Below are 25514 nucleotides of genomic sequence, written 5' to 3'. Positions count from 1 at the left end.
TTGTGGCAAAACAAACTTTAATACCAAAGTTGGCTATGATGGTATTCACAGGTTCAGTACTATAAGAACAAGTATTATGGTATTAAAACTAGTGTTTGAGATCTGTCAAACCAATCACCATTATTAAACTCTGAAATTAGTGAAGCGATTTTTTTTTCCATAACACAGCATAATGCTATTGATGATACCAATAACAGATTTAAAAAGATCATTTATTAAAATTAGCCCAGTTTAAATTGGCTAATTATTATTTATTCAATTAAATAATCAAGCTAAAACATTTAAATAAGAAGGCCACTTTTAAATTGAGATGCTGACCCAGGACAGAATAAATCTAGAACATGTGAATTAATGTTTCTCACTTTTTTTCTATAGTCAACAACAACAAAAAAATCACTCATGTTTCCAAAGAAAACTCTTTACTCTTGCTAAATGATAGTAAAACTTGCTTTTTGTAACTGTAGTGATTTATCAAATAATTCTGAAAAAGAAAATAATGCAGATTTCTTATGATTCTTTAGATTAAGAACAGTTATGGTGGAGAAAGTGTACACACCATAATCAAACTATTTGTAGGATTTGACAGAAATACACAAACAAAATTCGGTATACTTATCAAAATGAAAAATGTAAGGTTCTCTAGTGTTCTAATAATTTAAGATCATAGGCTTAAGAGGAATAATTTAGTTAGGATAATACACAAACATATCATTTAAGTAGAAGCCATTTTCATTGTTTTAGAAAAAATAAACCTACAAGGTTGTCTATCCCTGGGGCAGTAAAATTAACCATGTTCCCAAATAAATTTATTAAACTATTCCTGGTAGAAATCTTAAGCTAATCTAGTTTGGTTTTATTTTCATTTTGATGTTGGGTAATATTAACGAATGCAAAACTGAAGACATTAATTGGTGTTTATAACCTTTGACCCTTCAGAAATAGAAGGCTTTTCACTTAAATTTTAAATCCTTTAAGCTAATTCTACTTTGCTGTCTGGCTACTTAGAGACCTATGAGAATGCAGTCAGTGTGCATTATATTAGCTGTTTTCTGTTTAAAAACATACTTTCCCTTGTTGTACTTTTTAAAATTTTTGTAGTGGTGAGGAGCAAAAAATGAGAAAGCAGAATTTACAATAAAAGCAAATGATATAGCTTAAACTCAAGTATCCTGAATAAGGGGTATAGTTAGTGTACTTGGAATTTGAAGAGGAAAGCAAGGGATATAAAGCAAAATGTGATGTTTGATTTTTTATTGATAAATTGTTATTCTTTTTTTAATCACCAGAGGATTTTTTCCATTGATTTTAAAATATATTTTTATTGATTTCAGAGAGGAAGGGAAAGGGAGAGAGAGATAGAAACATCAATGATGAGAGAGAATCATTGATCGTCTGCCTCCTGCACACCTCCTACTGGAGATCGAGCCTGCAACCTGGGCATGTGCCCTTGCCTGGAATCAAACCTGGGACCCCTCAGTCTGCAGGCCGACCCTCTATCCATTGAGCCAAACCATCTAGGTAAGGCTCCATTGATTTTTAGAGAGAGTGGAAGGGAGGGGGAGAGACAGAGATAGAGAAACATCAATGTGAGAGAGACACATTGATTGGTTGCCTCCTGCATACCCAGACCAGGGCCAGGATTGAGCCTGCAACCCAGGAACATGCCCTTGATCGGAATCAAATCTGGGACCTTCTGTCCATGGGCTGACACTCTGTCCACTGAGCCAAACCAGCTAAGGCATAAATTGTTATTCTTTACCCTTCAAGAACTTTGTTGGACCACATTATTATTATTTTTTTCCTTTAAGAACCAGAAGTTTATGAATCAATGAGAGGAGGTGGTATTTATAATTTTAAAGACCTGAAAATTCATTAAGACTGTATAATTAATGGGGAAATCTATAGGATAATAATTCCATAGAGTATTTTTTACTTTGTTGAAATGATTTTTTAAATAATTTTTTAATTTTTCAATTACAGTTGACATACAATATTATAAAGGTGTAGAGCATAAGTAAATAATAATTTAAAAAAACAGTGATTAAATAAGGGAACATTCACAGTAGAAATATATACCTACACACACATCTTAACCAATCTGGTTTTCAGAAATTTACGTATTTACGTGAGATGATTTTATTTTCATTTCAAAGTGGGTAGACATTTGGGGAATATTAGTTTATCAACTTATAGGAACCTTAAATTTCTTTCACAGTATTGTTGATTGCAATAAAATTGGAACACCAAAGAAGGAAGATATCCAAGGTGATGGAAATCATTTAAAAGCAGAAAAATATCAGGAACAAAGATGACAGAAATAACTATTCTGCAGAGAGAAAGGATTTAGGCATATGTCCTAAGGGTTCTGTAGTTCTTGATTTTGAGAAATCAAGAGGATCCACAGAATGCAGATGTCTTTGAGTTACAAAAATAACCAGATGTCCTTATTAGTAGAAGCAAATGTTTGCATTTTAATTTACACAAAACTATATGCAGTGGATCTCTGGAAGAAATATTGTGTAAATATGGCCACAAGAAAATTGTAGCACGAAAGGATCTGTCCTAAATACTTAATCATAAAGATTATATCTTGAAAAAGGAAAAAATTCTTTAAGGTATATGTAGATTTCAAGGCAAAAAAAAAAAGATTTATATAGATTCACATGATAGGTGAGTTTTTATTATGTATGACTTTCTATCCCAGTTTTCCCTGATGAATTTTTATTCCTGTTGCTCAGGTTGTTTAACTACTTTGTGTACTGTCATTTTATTTTAAACAGTGAAAACATATGCATGAAACTCATTTTTCCCCCTGAACGAATGATAGTCATCTTAGTTCTGTCAAGAAAAACAACCTACAGTAGTATATAAATGCCCCCTTTGCAAGCCAATTGGGATTTAAAAAATATTAACCCACATTGTTATAAATAGATGCTGTTTGATGACTTCATTGGGATGTTAAGCAGAATAAAATGTAAAACAAAATCTACTTGAAAGGGCAAGGTATGAAGTATTTTTGTTTGTTTTTAAAATTAAGCCTTTAGAGTCAGAAAACCTTTAGAGTTTAAATGGACTATAACTTTTGATATGGAGCATATTAACATAATTACAAACTCTTATATACTCAGAGTTATTGCTAAGTTGATGTTCAAACCTTTGATTAAGAAGTCACAAAGCTGAATGTGTTCAGACAGCTGTGTAATATCTCTCCTATTCGCAAAGCAGAGATGAGTTTTACCCTTATTTTTGTCCCCATATTTATTGGTAGAAATTTGTCCTTCTCCTATAGCTATTCTTTTTTCTTTTTATTGAATTTAATGGAGTGACACTGATTAATAAAATTATACAGGTTTCAAGTGCACAATTCCACAACACATCATCTGTACACTGTATTGTGTGTTCACCACCCCAAATCAAGCCTCCTTCCATCACCGTATGTCCTCCTCCACCTCCCCCCCTTACAGCTATGCTTTTAATGGTGAAATATTAAAATGCTGTATTATGATGTATTCTATAACTTAAAAGTTAACAAAAGCAATGCTGCTCTTCATGCCCTTGCCTTGTCACTCTGGTGCAGCTCGTCTCTTCCATCCCCCTTATCAGAGTATCTCAGTACTTAGTTGAGCTTGTTTATCTTAAAAGAGCAGGAGGCAGGCTTTTAGGGAGTGAGCTACATGTTCCAGTATAACAGGCACCAATGCTGTTTGACTTGAAAAACATTTGATCTCTTACATTAACAGCCCATGTCACTGTAATAGGGACTACAGCCGGGCTGTTCAGTTTTCTGTTATTTTAGCTTTGAAATAACTGTTAGTGCTGCTCCAAAATCTTCGTGTTTAAAATTGTATATTGGCTGTCCCCCCAGGACTCGTAAGTAAACAAGGTGATATGTGTGGCCATAGGAAGCATATTTTGTTAGCTTGTTTTAAATAAGAACCTTGCTTATCTAAAGATGGTTTTTGTCTGATCCCTGAGACTGTGCTGCATGGCTTTGCTTGTGTAAATTTGCAGATATTGCAATATCTTAAAGCGTATTTTTGTTTGTTACTAATGTGTGTGTTCAGTAGCTATTAATTATGAGCTTTCATATTTTTTCTTGAATAAGAAACATTTATTAGTTTTCTCATGAAGCTTAACTTCAAATGTCCTGCACAATTTCCCTAAGTACAGCAGTTTGTACAGCAGTTGTTGAAAATGGCAAGCAAGAATTTAAGGGGTATGTTTGTTTAGACTTAAATGTTACTTAGCTTATTTTTAAATATACAGTTATTGGTAATTTCTGTGCCAGGAATGGTTTGACAATTGGAATCAGGTAGCAGTATTTAAAGAACAGAAAATATAATTTGAAAATATAATTTATATTTTGACAGTTGGAATCAGGTAAGCAGTATTTAAAGAACAGAAAATATAATTTGTATAATTAAATTAAAACAATGTTAAGAGTACCTCTTATTTTAATAATGATAGAATAGCAGCTTATTATAGTAGTGGTGGAATGGCAGTAGACAATTTTACCCCTTCCTTTCTTCCTTTCTCTAATTTCAAGAACCTAGTTTGTTTTCCTATTCTAATTATTTTCTGATATGAGACAATACTACCAGGCCACCCAGCACTTTCTTTGAATTTAACCTAAAATACATCAGCCAGCACAAACATAATTGGTTGAAAGGTAGCCATCTATCTGGGGAGTTCTTCTAAATACTGAACGTGTCATGTGCTTTGACATGACATATCTGTAATATCTCTGAATACAGAAAGCACTTTGCACTAGCTGTAGGTGTTGAAGCAGAAGTGTGTTTTAAGAATGTGTGCTGTGCAAATTCTGGCTTGTGAGGTAATGACAAGTGTTTGCCTGAATAGACAATATATTTTTCCCCCTGAGGTCCCCACACACCTAGTTTCCCTCAAGCTCATCATCTCTGTCAGGTTAATCAATAGGCACCGTATGGCAGAGGGTCAGTAATCAGTGTCATCGTGCCTTTAAATCGTGTTGAAAATTTGCTTAAAGCCTGGGCCAATTAACATCGAGATGATGAATGGATGGGAAGATGGGAAGAGCCTGACGCTCAGGGGCTTTGTGAGGAGGAGATGCTCAGCTGTTGAGCAGCAGACACCAGCGAATAAAATCAGCCATTCATGTGAGCTCAGTCCACCCACTCTTAATGATAATGTCAATCTAGCAAAATATATACACATTGGAGTTGTCACGAGTTCATAAATCAAAGGAGTTTGTCAAAGGCATTCAGATTAACGAGGCAGCAGCAATAACAAGTCAAATTTGCATAGAGAATTGCTTGAATCTCAGTAAATTATGATCCTGTTTTTCATTTGATTATTTGCTAATGTCTCAAGAGGGAGAATGATTATATTAGCATGCAAAACCTACTCCAGAAGTAGAAATCTGAGGTATAGAAGACCAGCACACTATGACAATTAATCAGTTTCTGCATACTAGCATAAATGCACAAGGCCCAGAAATGAACTTCTTTTTTATTATTATTTCTCCTTGCTACTGATCCAAATGGTTCAGCTTGACAGAGACTTTATATTGCTTTAACAGTGTTCTGAATTGTGCCTGCAGGCAAGACATAGTTATGCAGCTATAACCAACCTATCCATCTGCCAACCAGATTGGAATTCTCCTATCCAAGGCTTCCATTAACCCCCACTGACAGCTCCAAACAGGATTAAGAATTTGGAAGCATAAAAAATAGTTGTTCTTTGCGAATATACACACTCCCTTTGCATTTTGAGAAAGGTTGCATCTGTAGTATTTTATAATTAGTGTCGGACAGTGTATAGTGGGGGGAAAACCTACTTGGTGTTTTTTTTTACTTCTGTCATAGAGATTAAAGCAGTACTAATGAAAGTACTGTGTGTTTGGTTGTCCCTAAGAGTGTTTTCCATTATATCTGTGCTCCAGTTGGTATATTACTAAAAAAATAACAGTTCCTGAAAGCTGTAACTGGTGGATCTTGTTGAAGTTTAACAGTTTAGGGAGGCTTTGATATGGTTGTGGTTTAATAGAGTATGCCAAATGATAAACATGCTGGAGAAGCAGTGTTCATGAAAACATGCCTGAAAACATCACTTTATGAGGTCCTCCCTAAAACTGGTTCTTGAGTAGGATTTTTCAGTCAGTTTCTGAACTTAGGTGGCCTAAGTTTTCCCTATTGTACCCTAGAGGATTAATTTAAAATTTTTTGAACACACATATATATGCACAGAGTGTTTCATTTATGTCACCTTTCATTGAAGAGCTTGAATGATTTTTATGTAGCTAAATTACCTTTTAACCTTGTAGAAGTATAATTGTTTCTACTTTTGAAAACTGTAAATCATATATTTGAAGGTTATAATTAGCTCCAAGTTATATAATAAGTTATTAGGAAAAATACTAATTCAATTACTAATTTACCAGTCAAAGCCCACTCTATGATGTTTACAACTAGCTATTAGAAATTGGTCTCAAGGATTTTTTTCCATGTGGGTTTTCATTTAACATGATAATGAACAAATGATTCCATTTTTAAAATGTGTTTATAATCTGAGTTCTAACTCACCACAATTTACCTGCTTTGCTAAAATGATATAATTTCCCTGGTTACAGAGTCCTTTGAATTCTCCCATTGAAAAATGTCGCATCGATGGAGAATGTTACTTTTAGTTTGAGAGCTAGTTATTTTATTTATAATAGATGTCTATTCAAACAGGCTCAGGCTCTGGTGCACCATCCAACCCTGAGCAAGATGCTTACTCAAAGATTATTATAAGTCATTTTGAGTGGCTTGACTTTTCGTCACTGTGTAAATTAGTTTAGTTTTTCATTTGATTATATAATCAACTCTTAATTATCCATGTCATCAGGAGTGTGTGTTCAAATAGATAACTGAAAACAGTAAATAAGCCACTTACTAGATCATGGAGAATATTGCCCCAGTCATGAAACTGCTGTTTGCTACTTTCAGACCCTCTCTAACTTCTTGTTCTAGACCAGCCGTGGCAAACTACGGCCCGTGGGCCGGATCCGGCCCATTTGAAATGAATAAAACTAAAAAAAAAAAAAGACCGTACCCTTTTATGTAATGATGTTTACTTTGAATTTATATTAGTTCACACAAACACTCCATCCATGCTTTTGTTCCGGCCCTCCGGTCCAGTTTAAGAACCCATTGTGGCCCTCGAGTCAAAAAGTTTGCCCACCCCTCTTAGACTCTGAGAAGTTAGTAATGCTTTGCTTATCCACAGAAGAACTTTTCCTTCTTAATTAAGAGTCTGAAAACTTTATCCATAAAGGACCAGATAATAAACATTTGAGGCTTTATGGGCCATAGGATCTCTGTCATGCTATTCATTTCTGCCATTGTAATGTGAAAGCAGCCATAGACAGAAGACAAATGAATGAGGTGGCTAAGTTTCTACAAAACTTTATTTGCAAAAAAGAAACAACTTTATTTAAAGCAGGAGCTTGCTAACTCATGCTCTAAATCAGTGGTTCCCAAACTTATTTGGCCTACCGCCCCCTTTCCAGAAAAAATATTACTCAGCCCCTGGAAATTAATTTTTTTTAAATTTTAATAGCAGTTACTCATCGCCCCCAAATGCACCTGTGGCCATCACCGCCCCCCTGAATCGCTGCAGCGCCCACTGGGGGGCGGTGGCGCCCACTTTGGGAATCACTGCTCTAAATTAATATACTGACATTATAAGTGGTGGGATAGTAGGACTGTAGTTGGGCTGTCACTTTGAAGTTTCTCTGCTATGAAAATCATTTTTAAAGCTAGCTGGACAGTGTGATATAGGGTTTCGATTATTTTTTAAGCCCTTATTATTATCTATATATTACCTAATGTGTTGAGCGATAGAGGGAGCCACAAAGACTTTGCCCAATCAGTTTTCAGTTTTAGGGATAGTTAGCATAACATGCAAACATTTATCTAACGAAGTATCAAATTGTGTGGACCAAGATGAAAATGTTAAGGAATTTCCAGTAGAGTAAAATGGGGTAATTTTATGGTTATTTTTAGAGGTAACAGTTGAAATACATTTTAAGTATGGGTAGGACTTGAATAGATTAAATAATGTTCTTGTGTTTATAATTGTAGAGTGAACTAGATTAGAATTAAAGGTTCTTCCAGCCTAAAAGTTTTAAGATCATATCACATATTTATGAGACTATGAAGAGACTTGCTTAACTCGGTCAGAAAATGTATGTTGAGGGAAGTAACGATGTAACGCAGCAGAAATTCTGGAAGGTCTTGAAAATCAGGCCCAGAACTTCATATATGATTTTATAGAAACCAAGAGCCACTAAAAGTTTTTGAGGAAAAAAGGGCTACCTTGATGGTAGTGGTATTTAAGAAAGATTAATCTATCAATAGTATTTAATCCAACAAACATTTTAAAACTCACATTATATTCTCAAGCTTTGTGCTGAGACACTGGAAAATAAAGATGAAAAAGAAGCTGGTCCTGCCCTAAAAGAACTTACAGTGTAGGGAGGGGGTGAGAACCTCATTCATATAGAAATATAACATAGCAAGATCTATCATCATCATATATAATAAAATAATATACAAATTGACCATAATGGTGGAATGACCAGGAACGACCAGTCGCTATGACAAGCACTGACCACCAGGGGGCAGATGCTCAATGCAGGAGCTGCCCCCTGGTGGTCAGTGCGCTTCCACAGGGTTGACTATAAAAGGGCAGTGCAAGAGAATTTGGGAAGTGATGGAACTGCTTTACATCTTAATTGTGGCAGAAGTTACACAATTGTATGCTTTTGTTAAGACTCAGAACTATACACCAAAAAAAGAATTATTTTTTTCTGTTTGTAAATTTTAAAAGAGGGGAAATAATTAGGAAATTAACATTGATACAATTATATTAGCTTATTTATTGATTTTTTTAAAATATATTTTATCAATTTTTTACAGAGAGGGAGAGGGATAGAGAGTTAGAAACATCGATGAGAGAGAAACATCGATCAGCTGCCTCCTGCACACCCTATTGGGGATGTGTCCGCAACCAAGGTACATGCCCTTGACTGGAATCGAACCCGGGACCCTTGAGTCCGCAGGCTGATGCTCTATCCACTGAGCTAAACCGGCTAGGGCTTATATTAGCTTATTTAAATACTTTTTCAAAAATTTCCAGTTCCAATAGTATCATTTATATCATTATGTCATAATAGAGGCCCGATGCATGAATTCATGCACCAGTGGGGTCCCTCAGCCTGGCCTGTGGGATCGGGCCGAAACCGGCTCTCCAACATCCCCTGAGGGGTCCCAGATTGCGAGAGGGCTCAGGCCAGGCCAAGGGACCCTACCAGTGCAGGGGAGGGACATGGGAGGTTGGACAGCCGAGGAGGGGCCACGGGAGGGCTCTAGGGCGTGTCCAGCCATCTCGCTCAGCCCAATTGTCCAGACCCCAGCAGCAAGCTAACCTACCAGTTGGAGCGTCTGCCCCCTGGTGGTCAGTGCACATCAAGGGTCCTCAAACTATGACCCGCAGGCCACATGCAGCCTGCCGAAAACATTTATCCGGCCCGCCGGGTGTTTTTGCCGCCACTGCCTGTTGCTGAATTTGTTCATAGTTTTTTTTTAAACTATAGTCCGGCCCTCCAACGGTCTTAGGGACAGTGAACTGCCCCCTGTTTTAAAAGTTTGAGGACCCCTGGTGCACATCATAGTGAGCAGTTGAGTGGCTTTAGCATATCATTAGCATATTACCCTTTGATTGGTTGAACAGATGACCGGACACTTAGCATATTAGGCTTTTATCATATAGGATACCTGCTCAGAAGTTACACCTCAAAATAAAATAAAATAGAGGATCAGGAGAAATAAAATTGTGGATATCGGCTAAATGGTCACTACTTACCCTGTTAGCTCAGGTCACTGTTTTTCACTGTATAATTCAGTATAAAAGAGTTTACCATCAATTTTGTTTCAGCCCCCCAAAACAATCTCAGATCACAAGTTGCATTCAGTTGTCATGTCTCTTTAGTTTCCTTTAATTTGAAATCAACCGTTCCTTAGTCTTTCTTTGAATTTCATGACCTTGGCATTTTTTTGTTAAGTACAGGCTTTATAGCTTTTCCCTCAATTTGGTTTTGTTTGATGTTTTCTCATGATCATATTGAGGTTGTGTGTTTTTGGCAAGGTTATCTCATATGGCAGTGTGTTCTCAGTACATCATATCAAGAGGTGGTATCTACCAGATCTTGCCACTGCGTGGTTACTGCTTTTACTTTGTAATCATTAAATATCTTCTGGAAAAATATTTTGGCATTATGTAACTATACTGTTATTTGTCTTTCACCTGCTAATTTGTGTGATGAGTCTTGCTTGCATTAATTAGTTACCCTTAAATAGAACTTATTGAACATAATTTAGCTTGATGACCCAGGGCACTTGTGAACATTGCTTATTAGGATGCATCATAGTTAAATATACAAGGAATAACTGTGCTGCTGAGCTCTTCTGGGTGATGTTGGAGAGTGCACAGGCTTTGAGAACCAGAGGTGACCTCATGGCCATTTCATGTATACCAACACCCTCAAGACTGTACAGCTTTTCATCTCTAATTCACTGGCGTTCTGGCTCTCCTCTTCACTATTGGGAGGGTATCTTACTTCTTGCTCTGGATACCATGACTGTTTAATGTCACTATGTCTATTTTATATAACAGCATAGTTGAATTTTTTGTATTAATTTGCTTCCTCATGATGGATGGTCCAGGGTAGAAAATGTTGGGTCAGTCTATCCAAAAAGAACTAACTATAACAATGTTTGTTTTTAAGAATTATCTTTTTTATCAACATATGTATAAATGAAATCTTTGCCCTGATGGGAAAGGAGCTCCTCTGTGTTCTGCTCTCAGGCAGTAATTATCCTTGAAGCTCCCTTCACCTTTTCATACCTTAAATGTTCTCATAATACCCACCAATAGTTCCCCTTCTAAGTCAGATAAAATAGAGGGTCAGGAAGAAGAAAATTGGGCATATGGCTAGTTACTATTCATCCTATAAGGGTTCAAATCACTATTTTTATTGTTATTTTTATTTTTTTAATCCTCACCCGAGGATATTTTTCCATTGATTTTTAGAGAGAGTGGAAGGGGGAGAGAGAAACATCGATGTGAGAGACATCAATTGATTGCCTCCCACACCCGCCCCTACCGTGAATCAGACTGAGACTGCAACTGAGGTACGTGCCCTTCAGTCCAAAGGCTGATGCTCTATCCACTAAGTCATACTGGCCAGGGCCAGATCACTATTTTTCAATGTATAATTTAGTATAGAGAGTTTAGCATCAATTTTGTTTCATCCCATCCACCTATAGAGTAAAAATGTGATTTATAATATCTTTACAAACTTCCACCAAAAAGTAATTAGGCTTCCAAGTTTATTATAATGACATTTTAACATAACATAATTCATTTTGAAATATGGGCTCTTACATTAAATTAAACAGGTTTTGATTATCTGAAAAGGTATTTTATTTAAAGAAAGGTACAACTTCATGATCTAGGGAATAGTTACTTGTAAATTATAAGTTTATAATTGAATACTGGCTTAATTGAATACAGTTATAATTGAATACTGGCTTAATTGAATACAGTTATAATTGAATACTGGCTTAAGTTTTTATTATATAAGACATTTAATTTTAGTATTTAAAACAGTGATCTATACTTTAAAAAAAAAAAGAGTTTAATACAGGCATACTTGGAGATATTGCAGGTTCAATTCCAGGCCGTCGCAATAAAGTGAGTACAGGCATACTTCAAACATATTGCAGATTTGATTCCAGGCCACCATAATAGTGAGTATCTTCGTAGAACAAGCCATAATCTTTTTTGCTGGTGGAGTGTCTTGCCTTCAGTTTGCAATAAGAGTAGGTACGCCTTTATACAAATTGACCTTTGCCCTTCTTTGATTCTCTTATAATGGTATATATTGCTAGTTTCCTTATTTAGAATGCATAATAGTCATTAACTACACCTCTTTCTCATTTTTTTGGTAGATAGTCCTTGTTTCAAAACGGGGAGAAAAGCACTTAGAACTCTTAAGTTATTATCTGTCCCTCGTTTGTACCATAGCATGTTTTTTCTTCTTTGTCTTAATTTTAGGGACCTTTACCTTAAAGTGACCACCACAAATAGAAATATCAAGTTAAACCTCACAAGAGATTTCTGCCCAAAAGGAACAGCCTAGTCCAGGGGTGGGCAACCCCTGGCACAGGTGCCAAACATGGCACGCCAGTAACTTTTGCTGGCACGCGAAACCCTCTCTTATAATCTTCCATTTACAATTTTTTTCTTAATATCGACTTTTTTATTTTTTCAGATAAATTCAGTATCGGTGCATCTTAGATAAATAAATAGTTTTACATAACAAGTTATCTTAAAGACCATAGACATGGATTGACGAGAGAGGGGAAGAGCAATTTCTATGCCTCTGCCTTAACTCTCCCTGCCTTCCCAGATCCGACCAGTGTTTTGGTTTCATCCACATATGCTTGTGAATCTTTGTTCTCAGTGATGAATTTTGTTAAGTCTCGTAAAAGGAGTAGCCTGACGGATGAAAGTAGTAGCTCGTGTATATCTCTGAAGGTCACAAAATATAAACCTGATGTTAAATCTCTGTCATCAGTGATGCAGCAGAAAAAGTCCCACTGATAATATCAAACGGAGTCATAAAGTTTCCTGTCGGACTATCAGTGTACATGTATACATTAAAAAATAAATGTATTTTTCATCATCAAGTACTGTGTTTTTGTCGCTCAAATGAATTTTATTATTTCTTCAAGGTTCTTCACATACGTACACCTTACACAGAGGTCCTCAAACTTTTTAAACAGGGGGCCAGTTCACTATCCCTCAGACTGTTGGAGGGCCGGACTATAGTTTAAAAAAAAAACTATGAACAAATTCCTATGCACACTGCACATATCTTATTTTGAAGTAAAAAAACAAAATGGGGACAAATATAATATTTGTATTTGCATGTGGCCCGCGGGCCGTTGTTTGAGGACCCCTGCCTTAAGAGATATCAAGTAGGCATAACATGTTCTCAAAAAATTAGGGTTGGCACACAGAAGAATTTTGAGTCAGAGATTTTGCTGGTTTTGGCACGCACTCACAAAAAGGTTGCCCACCCCTGCCCTAGTTCCAACAGTGTACAAAGGATCAGTACTGGCCTATCAAGCCAACTAAAGGTAGCACATGAAGCACCCACAGATATTAGCCACAGAGGTGCAAGGGCCTTTAAATTTTATACACACACACACACACACACACACACACACACACACATGTATACATGTATATATATGCTATTTATCCTCTAATGTCTTTAAAAATATAATATTTGATACAAACTAAAAAAGTATAATATCTAAGTTTAAAATACAGCTATGATCCTATATTGTACTAATGATTTCATACCTGTATGAAAATGTTGAGGTAAACTCGTGTGTAGGAAAGAATTTATGGATCTAAAAATAAAGTCACTCACCACTTAGAATGTGGTGAATATATGTAATATAACGAATATATCAACTATAAATTTTCTCTTTTTTTAATCTATTTTTATTGATTTCAGAGAGAGAGAGGGAGAAAGAGACAGAAGCATCAATGATGAGAGAGAATCACTGATCGGTTGCCTCCTCCATGCCCCCTACTGCAGATCAAGCCTGCATTCCAGGCATGTGCCCTGACCAGGAGTTGAACTGTGACCTCCTGGTTCATAGGTCGATGCTCAACCACTGAGCCACACCGGCTAGGCTCAACTGCTAATTTTAAAATATTAACATTACAAATGTAATTGTGGAAAATAAAACTCAATATCTGTTTGGATTTTCTGTATTTTGCCTTACAGATAGTGATTTATATGTGTTGACTACCAGATTTTTTTCAATTATTTTTTATGGTGGTAAAATACACATAATATAAAATTTACCTTCTTAACCACATTTAAATGTATGGTTCAGTGGTATTGAATAAATTCATTACCCCCATACATCTTCATAACTTTTTTATCTTGTAAAATTGAAATTTTCTATAATGAAATAATAACTGCCCATTCACCCCTTCTCCTAGACCTTGGCAACTACCATTCTACTTTTTGTCTCTATAATTTTGACTATTCTAAGTATCTCATATAAGTCTAATCATAAAATATTTATCTTTTTGTGACTGGCTTAGCATAATGTTCTCAAGGTTCATCCATGTTATAGTATGTGTCAGAATCTCCTTCCTTTTTAAGGCTGAATACTGTTCCATCATGTATGTATACCACATTTCACTTATCCCTTCATCCATCCATGGATATTTGGATTGCTTCCATATTTTAGCTATTGTGAATACTGCTGCTATGAACACGGATGTACAAATACCTCTTCAAGACTCTGTTTTCAGTTTTTTAGGGTATATATACCCAAAAAATAGAATTGTTGGATCATATAGTTATTCTACTTTTAATTTTTTGAGGAACTACTATATTGTTTTCCATAGCAGTACATTTCCAAAAAAGTACCATTTTATATACCAACAGGGCATAAGAGTTCCAATTTCTCAACATCCTCACCATTCTGTTTTTCTTTTTAAATATATATTTTTTAATTGATATTTTACAGAGTGGAAGGGAGAGAGATAGAGAGCTAGAAACATCGATCAGCTGCCTCCTGCACACCTCCCACTGGGGTGTGCCCGCAACCAAGGTACATGCCCTTGACTGGAATCGAACCTGGGACCCTTCAGTCCACAGGCCAACGCTCTATCCACTGAGCCAAACCGGTTAGGGCCCATTCTGTTTTTCTTTGTTTGATAGTAGCCTTGTAGTTTTGTGAGGTGATATTTCCTTGTAGTTTTGATTTGCATTTCCAAAATGATTAGTGATGTTGAACATCTTTTCATGTGCTTTTTGGCCATTTATATATCTTTTTTAGGGAAATGTCTATACAAGTCCTTTGCCTATTTTTTAATTGGGTTGTTTGTTTGTTAATGTTGGTTGTTGAGTTTTACAATTTCTCTATATATTCAGGATATTAATCCTTTATCAGATATATTATTTGCAAATATTTTTTTCCGTGGATTGTTTTTCACACTGTTGATATTTAGAATTCTAAACCTGCTGTCAAGTGAACTGTCCTTTACCCCCCTCTTTTTAAGTATTTAAAAATTTCATTGACATTTTAGGGTCTTCTAGCTGCTATTTGAGTTGATAGTAGCAAGAATGGACTCTGATCCTCAACTACTAGTTAAATGTTGTTTTGAGCTAAGTACTATGCTATTTTTAATAAAGAAAATCAAATCTGAGAAAAGAAGGAAGAGAAAGAACTACTTTTTAGGATCCAGACTTTGAGAACTTGTACCGACCAAACATTTACTATAGGTTAAAACTATTTACAAATGAAGATAACAGTGATGGTTTAAGTTTTTGTGAGCTAAGTGTAAACTGGAGTTTTCTTATGCCCAGTCTTAACCTGCATTTTCAAAGAGCAGTAAACCAGACTTCTAATGAATATAATTTGCTGGGCAGTGCTTAAATATATATAAAATACTTTCTACCTAGACCCCATCATACATATTTATATACATGGGCATATGTTTTCCTTTACATAAGTGTATGTCTATATGTATATAAATTTTCAAATAAACAAATGCAAAAGTATACATGGTATCTAGCTTACAGGATTAGAAATGTAATTTAGTTTACTCCCACAGAATAAGATTGAAGATAATGAGAAGTGAATTAAAGCTTACTTTCTTTCACAGAATTCCTCAGAGAGAGAAGACTGTAATAATGGCGAACCCCCTAGGAAGATAATACCAGAGAAGAATTCACTTAGACAGGTATGAAATTCAGTCTTACTTAAAAGGTTATCAACAACTAAACAAAAGATAGGAAACCCTTAATTTGCCATTCATTAAACTTGGGAGCTTAAATTAAGAGTACTTGGAAGTTGGTGTGGCTATAGCCACCAATTTCAATCAGGTAACATTGTTTTCCCAATCTTTAAAAATATCCTAGATATCCCAACTGTGTAGCTCTGTTGGTAGGAGTGTCATTCCATACACCAAGAAGACTGCAGGTTCCATCCTGGGCCAGTGTTCGTACAGGAGGCAGCCCTTCAATGTTTCTCTCTCACATCAATGTTTCTCTCTCTCTCTCTCTCTCTCTCTCTCTCTCATTCTCTCTCCCCTCCCTCTCCCTTCTCTTTCTAAAATCAATAAATATATCCTCAGGTGAGGATTAAAACTATATAGTATGTATCTTAGGAATACAATTGCTTACCAGTAGTCAAAACAAAATCAAAGAAAAGGTTTCTTTTTTAGGAAAAATAACTTGAAATGCTTCTTAAGTGCAGATAGCAGAATAGTTGCCTTTAAACCTTATTTCCCCTTTAAGATTCTCCATACATTAAAAAAATTAATAATCAGAAGGGATCTGCCTATAGTGAGTTAGCTCCTTCTAATCTGATCAATATTTGTTTGCCTTTCCTAGACATAAAGGCCATTATTGATGACAACTTTAAAAACTTTTTTACTCACCACTGTCCTCACACTCTCCACATATAACACATTGAAAGTTCAATTCCATAGTGGGTTTTTTTTTATTAAAATGTTAAAAAAAATTGGTCAAAAATATTTGTTCTTCTCAACTGCCTGTAGCAGCAACTTCTAACATCTTCAATCTCCCACTGGCAACAAAAACAAATTCTTAGCGTTGTCAGAGAATAGGTATAACACCTATTCGTTTATTTTTTTTTTTGACATGTGACATCTTTTTTTGTATTTTTTTAATTGAAAAATTACCCCATCTATTCATTTTTAATATAGCATTGGACAAGATGATCACCAGAAGTCTAGTAAGAATCATTTCAATTTACTTGCATTTATGGCATTATTCTAGGAAAAAGGAGATCTAATATTTGTTGAGTAACCACCATGAACCTCATACTTATTTCATTTAATCCTCATAGTAATCCTGTAAAGTTGTTAGATATGATTTCTTATTGATAGATACAGAAAATGGAGGCTTAGAGAAATAGGATGGCTTATTTAGCTAGTCAGTGATTTGAAACCCAGATCTCTGTTGTCAAAATGTTTCTCCTTCTGCCCTCTGACTCCAGTTTGTATACAGAGTTAATTTAGGGGAAAAGTACTTGCAACTGTGACATTCATTTTTTATTTGCTATATGTTACACCTTTATTTAGAGATAAACACCTGATCTGTAAATGTAAATAAATAATAATATTCAATATTTAGAGCAATATCGAATAAGATAAATTTGTAGATGGAAACAACTGTCAGCAAACAATGACATGACAAAAAGTTTTGGCAACTTTATTTAAGCTAACAAACGAATTTTCACCCTGCAAAGTTATAAATTAATTTTAATAGGCTGATCCAGATGGTCCATTTGGAAAATGGATAGGCTGATCTGTTGAAAATTAAACTAAATTTATCTCTCTCATACTTCAAACTGAAGCAAGAGAGAGAATCGTGCCTATTAAGTCCAGCACATACAGATGGACCAGCAGGTCACACATGGGACTAATCTATTCATTTTAAAAATAAATGCATACATTATTAAATCATTTTCTACTTGCAAGATCTGTTGTGTGCAGTATTTGAAAGAAATGTTGTTTTGTTTTCATTGCTTTTTAGCAGGTTCACTCCACTTTAATTTAGCCATTTTTGTCTTTTTCTTCCTCCTAGTGCTCCAAAATGATTTTTCTGATACTGTCAGTGTTGAGGTCCAAGCTCTGGAGATTATGTAGGTCATGAGGCTCTCCCCACCCCCTTTCTTTGTAAAGGGTTTTATCTCCATTCTTTTTGTGAAGAGCATGAACTCAGTGTTTTTGGAAAGAGAAATGGCCTTTAGAAACAGGGAAGTAGGAGATCCTCTTGGGGCCCTCAGAGTCTTTTAGCTTCTGGGTGTTTTAACAGCCCCATGAATGCAGATTTGTAAATTTATTGCAGTGCCATCTGGTTTTTTGCTCGAACCAGATTACTGTTGGCTTGTGTCTGTCTATTGTGGTGGTCACTCCCTAGGAGCTTGCCCTCTCAATCTTAGGGAAGAGTGATGAATATCAGGGGTCAATAGAAATGGGTCACAGGGCAGCTGTCCAAGACTGCCCTGAACTTGATTAACCCACTGTTGATTTTTTAAAATATAGGACATACTATATAAGCTGTTTAAACTCTCTTTTCTCTATTGCATATAAAGAAGTGTCATTTGCTTGTGTTACCCCCACCCCTGCTTTAGTAAAATTATGTAGATAAAAAGAAGCTAAGGCTGCCTTTTACGTAGTATTGATATAAGTAGGATTTGCTTGTAGACCAATCCCTTAATATGAAATTCTTTTGCAGATATTTTTAATGGGATTTCAGGAACTCTTTCACCATTGATTTTAAAATGCTCAGTTACATTCTAACAAGTTTAGTAATATTTTAAACTAATTTTATGGTTTACATGTGTTATTCTAAAGTACGATTTTACCATTGTTGATACGATATGACCACTGTGTGTTAATCTGGAGTTACTTAATTATTGTAGGAGCTGAAAAAAGGGTTACTACAGATCTTGCAGACATTAAAAGAATAATGGAATAAACAACTTTAAACCAAAAATTTGGCAACTTAGATGAAATGGGCAAATTCCTTAAAAAATATAATTTGCTGAAACCAACACAAGGTGAAACAAAATTGGAATAGCCCCATGTCTGTGAAAGAAATTTAATTAACTATCAAAAGGCCCATATGGTTTCACTGGTGAATTCTGTCAAACATTTAAGGAATAAATAATACCAATCTTCTACAAATTCTTTCAAAATATAGAGAAGAATAGAACACTTCTTGGCTTCATTGTGAAGCCACCATAATCATAATTCCAAAACCTGACAAAAGACATTAGCAGAAAAAGAAAATATTGAAGGAGAAAGTCAGGAGACACTGCTTCCTGCACTACTCAGTCACCCTATGTACTTGCTTTTCCATTTCATTTCCAACATCAGAAGGCAGCCGAGTTGGGGAGAGAGGTGTGTGAGGCGGGGAGAAGCAATGTATCCTTTAATTTTCTAAGTTTCAGAATAATCTTATCTCTTGGCACTAAGTAAAGTGTGGACTTTTACTTAAAGGATGTACAAAGTAGCTACAATTTTTTTCTACTTTTATTCCTAAAATGTGAAGCCAAGGAAACCATAGCAACTGTTTTTATAGCTTTTATTCATATCTGCAAACAAGGGCAAAGGCCTGGGAGGATACATGAAAGTGCTCATTACTTTTTTAAAATGTAGCCTTACAACATGCAACTCCTTCTTTGCTTCACATTGGTGCTAATAGGATCTGTCAGCCCTGCCTTTCTTGTAATTGAGTAAATTGTGACCTCTGTCTAATCCTTCCCCATCCCCCATTCCCTTTGTGTATGTGTCCACTTACCATCCTGAGAACGTGGGCAGTGATAAATAAAGCATTGAGTAGAGCTCTCTCAATGCTTTGAAAGCAGCATGATGCCAGCCCTCTAGTTATATTTCTTTAAGTGTTTACGTTTTCCTGTATTCTTTCTCTTGTGTAGCTGGAACCCTGGGGATGCAAAGCCATGAGAGAGGCCAAGAAGCTAACAAAGTAGCTGTCTCCCTTGTTAGCTTGTTCCTTTATTCTTTCAAAACAAGATAAAAACCATCTGGCTCAGGGCATTACATTTTCCTCCCCCATGCACCTCTATAGATGGAGACTTCACCTGCAGTGAGGGTTTACATTGATTAGGGAGGGAGCAGTAATTCAAGCTTCCATCCTCTTCAAGGATACTTTGCAGTCTTTAAAGGTGCTGACCCACTGAGTTAAACTGTCAAGGGAGGATAAAAAAGTATCTTCATCCCAGGAGGTAACAGCTGCCAGGTTTTCAACACCTTGCACACTGTTGGAAAAATGTCACAATTGTCAGCTAAAAGAAAAATGACTCTGTTGTCATCTTCTGTTAATGACTGGGCCTTATCAAAGGAACTACATAAGTCTTTAAAAGGAGTAAGTAGCTGTTTTCCTTGCCTACCACAGCCCTCCTCCCCAAATCCTATGTTCTAAACATTACCTTGGAGGAGATCCCACAAAAAAAGCAGTGAAGAACTTAAAGTGAAAACATCCAGCATAAGCATGGAAGTGATTGGCATAGCTCCTTTATACAGTTGGATGAATAGGAGGATAAAGTACATCACTGACACAGAAAATGACATTATAGTGTGTATTAACAAAACAACAACAACAACAAAAAGTAATTCATAAGCCAGTGAACTGAGAGAAAACATACTGTATTTCTGCTCTTTAGAGGACAATTTGTTTTCAAGCAGCATCCAGATGGGTAAATACCATGACATTTCTTTTTTCAAGAGAGCCACTTCTTTCTTTAAAAACAAACTCACCGATTTACTTCCTTTAATAGCTCTGTAATGCTTGTATATGATTTCATTCCCTTCTTTCTGATTTGATTGATGAGGGAAAGGTTTAATGAAGTCCCTGATATCAGGCAGGCAGGGGTTTTTTTCTATTTGTTTTAGGTTAGTCATTTTAATTGTGTTGAGTAATTAGAAGGTACACACAGCCAAGGGAGCTTTGTTCTGATAATTGCTCAAGAAAACCCATTCTCTATCTGCCAGTTGCTTTGTGTTAAGACATTTCTCCCCCTAGTGGCAATAGTAAGCATTTGACTTGGCAGTAGGCAAGGTGTAATTGTAATGTGACAAACTATGCTTAAGGGACTATCTTGTAAATACTTTAGTTTGGGGTTTGGCATTATTTCATTATATATGTGTTTTTTCCCCCTGTGAAACTTCCTACCTCCATTTTTTTTGTTTGTTTTTTTTCCTGAGGTGCTTTGGGCTTTGGATGGGGAAAAATTGCCTGAGATGTTTATTAAAAAAAAATCACAGTGCATCCTGGGTAATGTTTTGCAGCTTGACTTAATTTTAGTCATCTGTTTTAATTACCTATTTATAAAAATGCTTTTGCATTTGTAGACATTATTTAATACTTTGGAAGAAGCACCTCATTTGAAATAAATAAATCAATTGTATTTATTTTAAACAGTTCATGTAAAAGACCTTAAAGGTAATTAATGTAGGTCTCTTAAGTAAGACAAAAGTGATCTTTCCAAGTCTGATGAAGTGATTTGTTTATTTAACTTCCCACTTCGGCTGAATCCTTCAGAGTCTAATAACTTTAAAAAAAAAAATGGTTTGGCAATTTGTGTCTAGCTCCAAAAACCCTTCTTTAAAAAGCAGCAATTTAATAATCAGCTTTCTTAAAATTACTTTGAGGAAGGAAAACTATATAGGGGGTTGGTGTTTTGTTTTATTTCAGTGTAATCATGCTTTGATAAATTATGTAATCACTGACTTTGTAGAAAAAATATTATTGAACTCCTGGGTTGCAATGACCATAAAAATTGTATTTTCATATAGAGACTTGAGATGTTGTGAATAAATTATAAAGGAAACAGCTTATATGCTGATTGAAGTTCATATGGGTCCAATTCATTTTGTGTTCAGTGCTAAATCTGGATGTACCATTAAAAAGAAAAGAAAATGGGGTGGGAGGGTAGCCTATTGTGCCCAGTTGTATAAGCCCTTAAAAATCTGCCCTAAGAGCAACATGGAATGAGATCAGATATAGTTTTGCATCTATTGGATGAGATTCAGTAGATCTGTGTGACATTTTTAAAGCCTAATTCCAGCTTTCTTAGATGTCGCTTTGTAGTTTGCCTTTTCTGACCCATATTCTTGCCTGGGAGTTGATTTGATGTTACCATATATCTGATAGTCCCTGTCTCCCTCTTCCCCACCCCCCAATCACTAGCCATTTTCATTATACTATATCTTGTTTTGCTATAGGGCTGCTGAACAGATTTCTTAAGCAGCTTTTTGCAAGGTTAAAAGAATGCAGCCTAGTAACAAGTTTGTGTCATTTTAAATATATACCTTCTAGTAAATAAGGAGAAGTCTGGCAATCAATCCCTTTTAGTGTGTTATATGTTTCACCTGACAACTAAACCTTCTATTGATTAGCCATTACTTTGTTAGATAATCCTATGTCATTGAATCCATTGTAAAAAATTAAACTCTTTAAAATGTTTTACCCTAGCAGCAGTCTGAAAATTGAAAACTTGTTCAGAATTACAGCCTGCTTTCACAAAGGTAGTTTTCAGCAAGGCATCTTACTGGTTCACGTTTATGTGCCTTATATGCAATATAAAAACATATTAAAGTACTCCAACGCAGAACTCTCTGCCTCTGGTTCAGCAGTGAAGCTACCTTTTCAAATGTTGCATGGGGACAGAACCTATCTTGCTTGTGGCTATTACACTCACTAGTTTAATTATATAGCCTGGAGGGAGTCTTATAATAGTAAAATAGTGAATGTAAAATAGTGAATTTTTTAGCCTTTTTATCCCAAAGTGATCTAAGGACTGTGACAAGTTTTACGTTACTAATCTATGTAACTTGGGAGCTAAACAGGTCATATACCCATTTTACAGATGGAATGTCTAGAAAATAAAAACCCATATATAGCCTTATTCTGGAAACGTCTACAAACCTAGAATAAGTTTCCTGAATCTATCTAATGTTCCCCTGAGTGTGGTATACACATTTCTAAGGGGGAAAGGAATTTTGTAGGAAAACAAATCAGTTTTCTACCTGCTGTTACTCCCGCCCCTGAAACATAACATATTTTTATTAATTAACTGGATAAACCTCTGGTATTATCCCCCTAATATGTTAACTGAATACTTTTATATTTTTATTGAAATAAAATTTCCATACAGTGAATTATGTAAATATTAATTGCATAAGTCAATTAATTGTTGATAAGTCTATCCACCATGTAACCACTACTCCAATCAAGCTATAGAACACTTTCATTACCCAGGAAAGTTTCCTTGGTCTCCTACCCAGACAACTTCCCCAAACCCAATGAATCAAATATGACCAGTTCACTGCCATAGATTAGTTTTGCCTTTTCTAGAATTTCATGTAATGATAACATACTTTTTGGGGTCTGGTTTACTAAGTATATATGTGATTCATCTATGCTGCTGTGGATAGCAGTAATTTATTCTCTTATTAGATAGTATATTCCATTAAATAGGTATGCTACAGTTTATTTTTTATTCTTTTGACGGACAATTTCCATTTTTATAAATGAAGTTGCTATGAATGTTCTTATAGAAAGCCTTTTCGGTGAGCATGTGTTGAATAATTTTTATGTGCTTATTGGCTATTCAGATAGTTTCTTTTGTGATGTATCTTAAGTTGTTTGCCATTTGAACAAATTGGTTTGTCTGTCTTTTTGAGTTGCAGAACTAAACTGTATCGAGTGCTAGATGTGTTCTGAATATTTTCTCACAGTCTGTTCTTGCCTGTTTATTCATGTGTTTTTTGATAAGTTTCTAATTTTTTAATGAACTCCATCTATCAAGTCTTGCCCTATGACTGAATATATTCTTCTAGAAGCTTTATAAGTTTCAGCTTTTACCTTTAAGTGTATGGTCCATCTCAAATTAATTTTTATGTACGTTGTGAAGTAAATTTGGGATTTATTATTTTCCCCATGCTTTCTATTTTTTTATTTTTGCAATTAACTTCATTTTGCTAGTAATAACAAAGATGAAAACATCCCCATGCTTTTTTTTTTTTTTAAATATTTATTGAATTTTTACAGAGAGGAAGGGAGAGAGATAGAGAGTCAGAAACATCGATGAGAAAGAAACATCGATCAGCTGCCTCCTGCACACCTCCCACTGGGGAGGTGCCCGCAGCCCAGGTACATGCCCCTGACCGGAATCGAACCTGGGACCTTTCAGTCCGCAGGCCGACGCTCTATCCACTGAGCCAAACCGGTTTCGGCATCCCCATGCTTTTTTATCCAGTTGTTTTGGCACCATTGTTGAAAAGCCTGTATAGTTGTCTATAGACATCTTATTTCTGAACCTCCTAGAAAAGAGGCTGCTGTTGGATACAGAGCAAAGGGTGACAGCCACTGAGGCTCTGACCTACTCCTACTTCAAGTCCCTGCATGATACAGAGGATGAATTCAGGTTCTTCTATTTTTGTTTTATTAAATCCTCACCCAAAGATGTGCTCATTGATTTGAGGGGTGGGGGGAGGAAGAGAGGGAAGAAGAGGTGCGGGGGAGGGTGGGGGGAGAGAGAAAGAATGAATGAATGAGAATGTGAGAAAGAAACATCCAAGTAGAGATTGAACCTTGACTGGAATTGAACCCGCAACCCTCTCACAGTGGTTCTCAACCTTCCTAATGCCATGACCCTTTAATACAGTTCCTCATGTTGTGGTGACCCCCAACCATAAAATTATTTTCATTGCTACTTCATAACTGTAATTTTGCTACTGTTATGAATCGTAATGTAAATATCTGATATGCAGGATGTATTTTCAGGGGTCGCGACCCACAGGTTGAAAACTGCTGCTAGTGCATGAGATGACTTTCCAACCAGCTGAGCCACACCAGCCAGGGCAGGATCCTCTGGTTTTTAGAGGTGCCAGCTCTTATAGCAAACAGAGTCAGCCCTCCATATTCACAGGTTCCACATCTGTGGATTCATCCAATGGCAGATCACATATATTTGAGGGAAAAAGTTACCTTGTTGCTGACAGATGCTATGTAGAGTGAGGCCTGCAATGGTCGTGTCTAGACTGTGTATAACACTGTCTTGACTATTTTTGCTTCAATATGTCTTAAAATTGGGTAGTGTGAGTCCTCCATATTTTTATTATTTTGGCTATTCTAGATACTTTGCATTTATATTTAAATTTTAGAATCAAGTTAGCAAAAGTTTTTCAATGCCATTGTAAATTTTTTTCATTCTGCTTGTTGCTTATTATAGATAGAAATTGACTTTTGACTGTCGACCTTGTCTCCTGTTATGTAATAAAGACAATTTCATTTCTTTTCCAACTTATAGGTATTTTATTTCTTTTTCTTACTGTATTTGAATGTTGAATAGGTGTGGTAAGAGAACATCTTTGCCTTGTTCCCACTCTTAGAGTGACTATGATGTTAGTTGCATTTTTTTTTACATTTCTTTAATGGGATTGAGTTTCCTTTTGAGTAAAAGTTCCCTTTTCTACCTTGCTATGGTTTTATTAAAATTATGGATAAATGTTTAATTTTGTCAAGTGCTTTCCCCCCTTTTATTCTGTTAAGGTGAATTACATTAATTGACTTCAGTAAGAATTGTTGTGTCTGTGTTCATGAGAAATATAGCTTTCTTTTGGGGGGCAGGGAGGCAGATTTTGGTGTCAGAGTTGAGTTGGGAAGTCTTCCCCTCCTCCTCCATTTTCTAAAAATGTTTGTGTATGATCTTGGTGTTATTTCTTTCTTAATATTTAATAGAATTAGCCAGTGAAACCATTTAGGCCAGTAGTTTTATGTGTTTTCTTGTGGTGGAAAAAATTTAAATATTTCAAAATTTGTGTGGATTGAC

The 25514-nt window shown here is 35.7% G+C and overlaps 1 protein-coding gene across 9 annotated transcripts in view; it reads left to right on the top strand.

The window, feature by feature from the left end:
• Window positions 1-25514, top strand: part of BTRC (beta-transducin repeat containing E3 ubiquitin protein ligase) — a 174004-nt gene that overhangs the window by 81715 nt on the left and 66775 nt on the right. For 4 of the 9 annotated variants that reach the window (XR_011473550.1, XM_070432465.1, XM_070432462.1 and 1 more), the window contains one exon: window positions 15790-15867. The exons of 3 other annotated variants lie outside the window; for them this stretch is intronic. Coding sequence is in view for 3 of the 6 variants with exons in the window: in XM_070432465.1 (XP_070288566.1) it covers window positions 15790-15867 (78 nt within the window). In the remaining 3 variants the exon portion in view is untranslated. Of the gene's footprint in view, window positions 1-3745; window positions 3871-15789; window positions 15868-25514 lie in introns of those variants that run through there. 2 more of the 9 variants (XM_070432468.1, XM_070432469.1) reach the window with 2 other exon arrangements.

Source organism: Myotis yumanensis, unplaced genomic scaffold, assembly GCF_028538775.1.
Source record: "Myotis yumanensis isolate MYYU_CA2020_CCGP unplaced genomic scaffold, mMyoYum1.0.hap1 SCAF_13, whole genome shotgun sequence".
Lineage (NCBI taxonomy): Eukaryota > Metazoa > Chordata > Mammalia > Chiroptera > Vespertilionidae > Myotis > Myotis yumanensis.
This window is presented reverse-complemented; position numbering and strand designations above follow the sequence as displayed.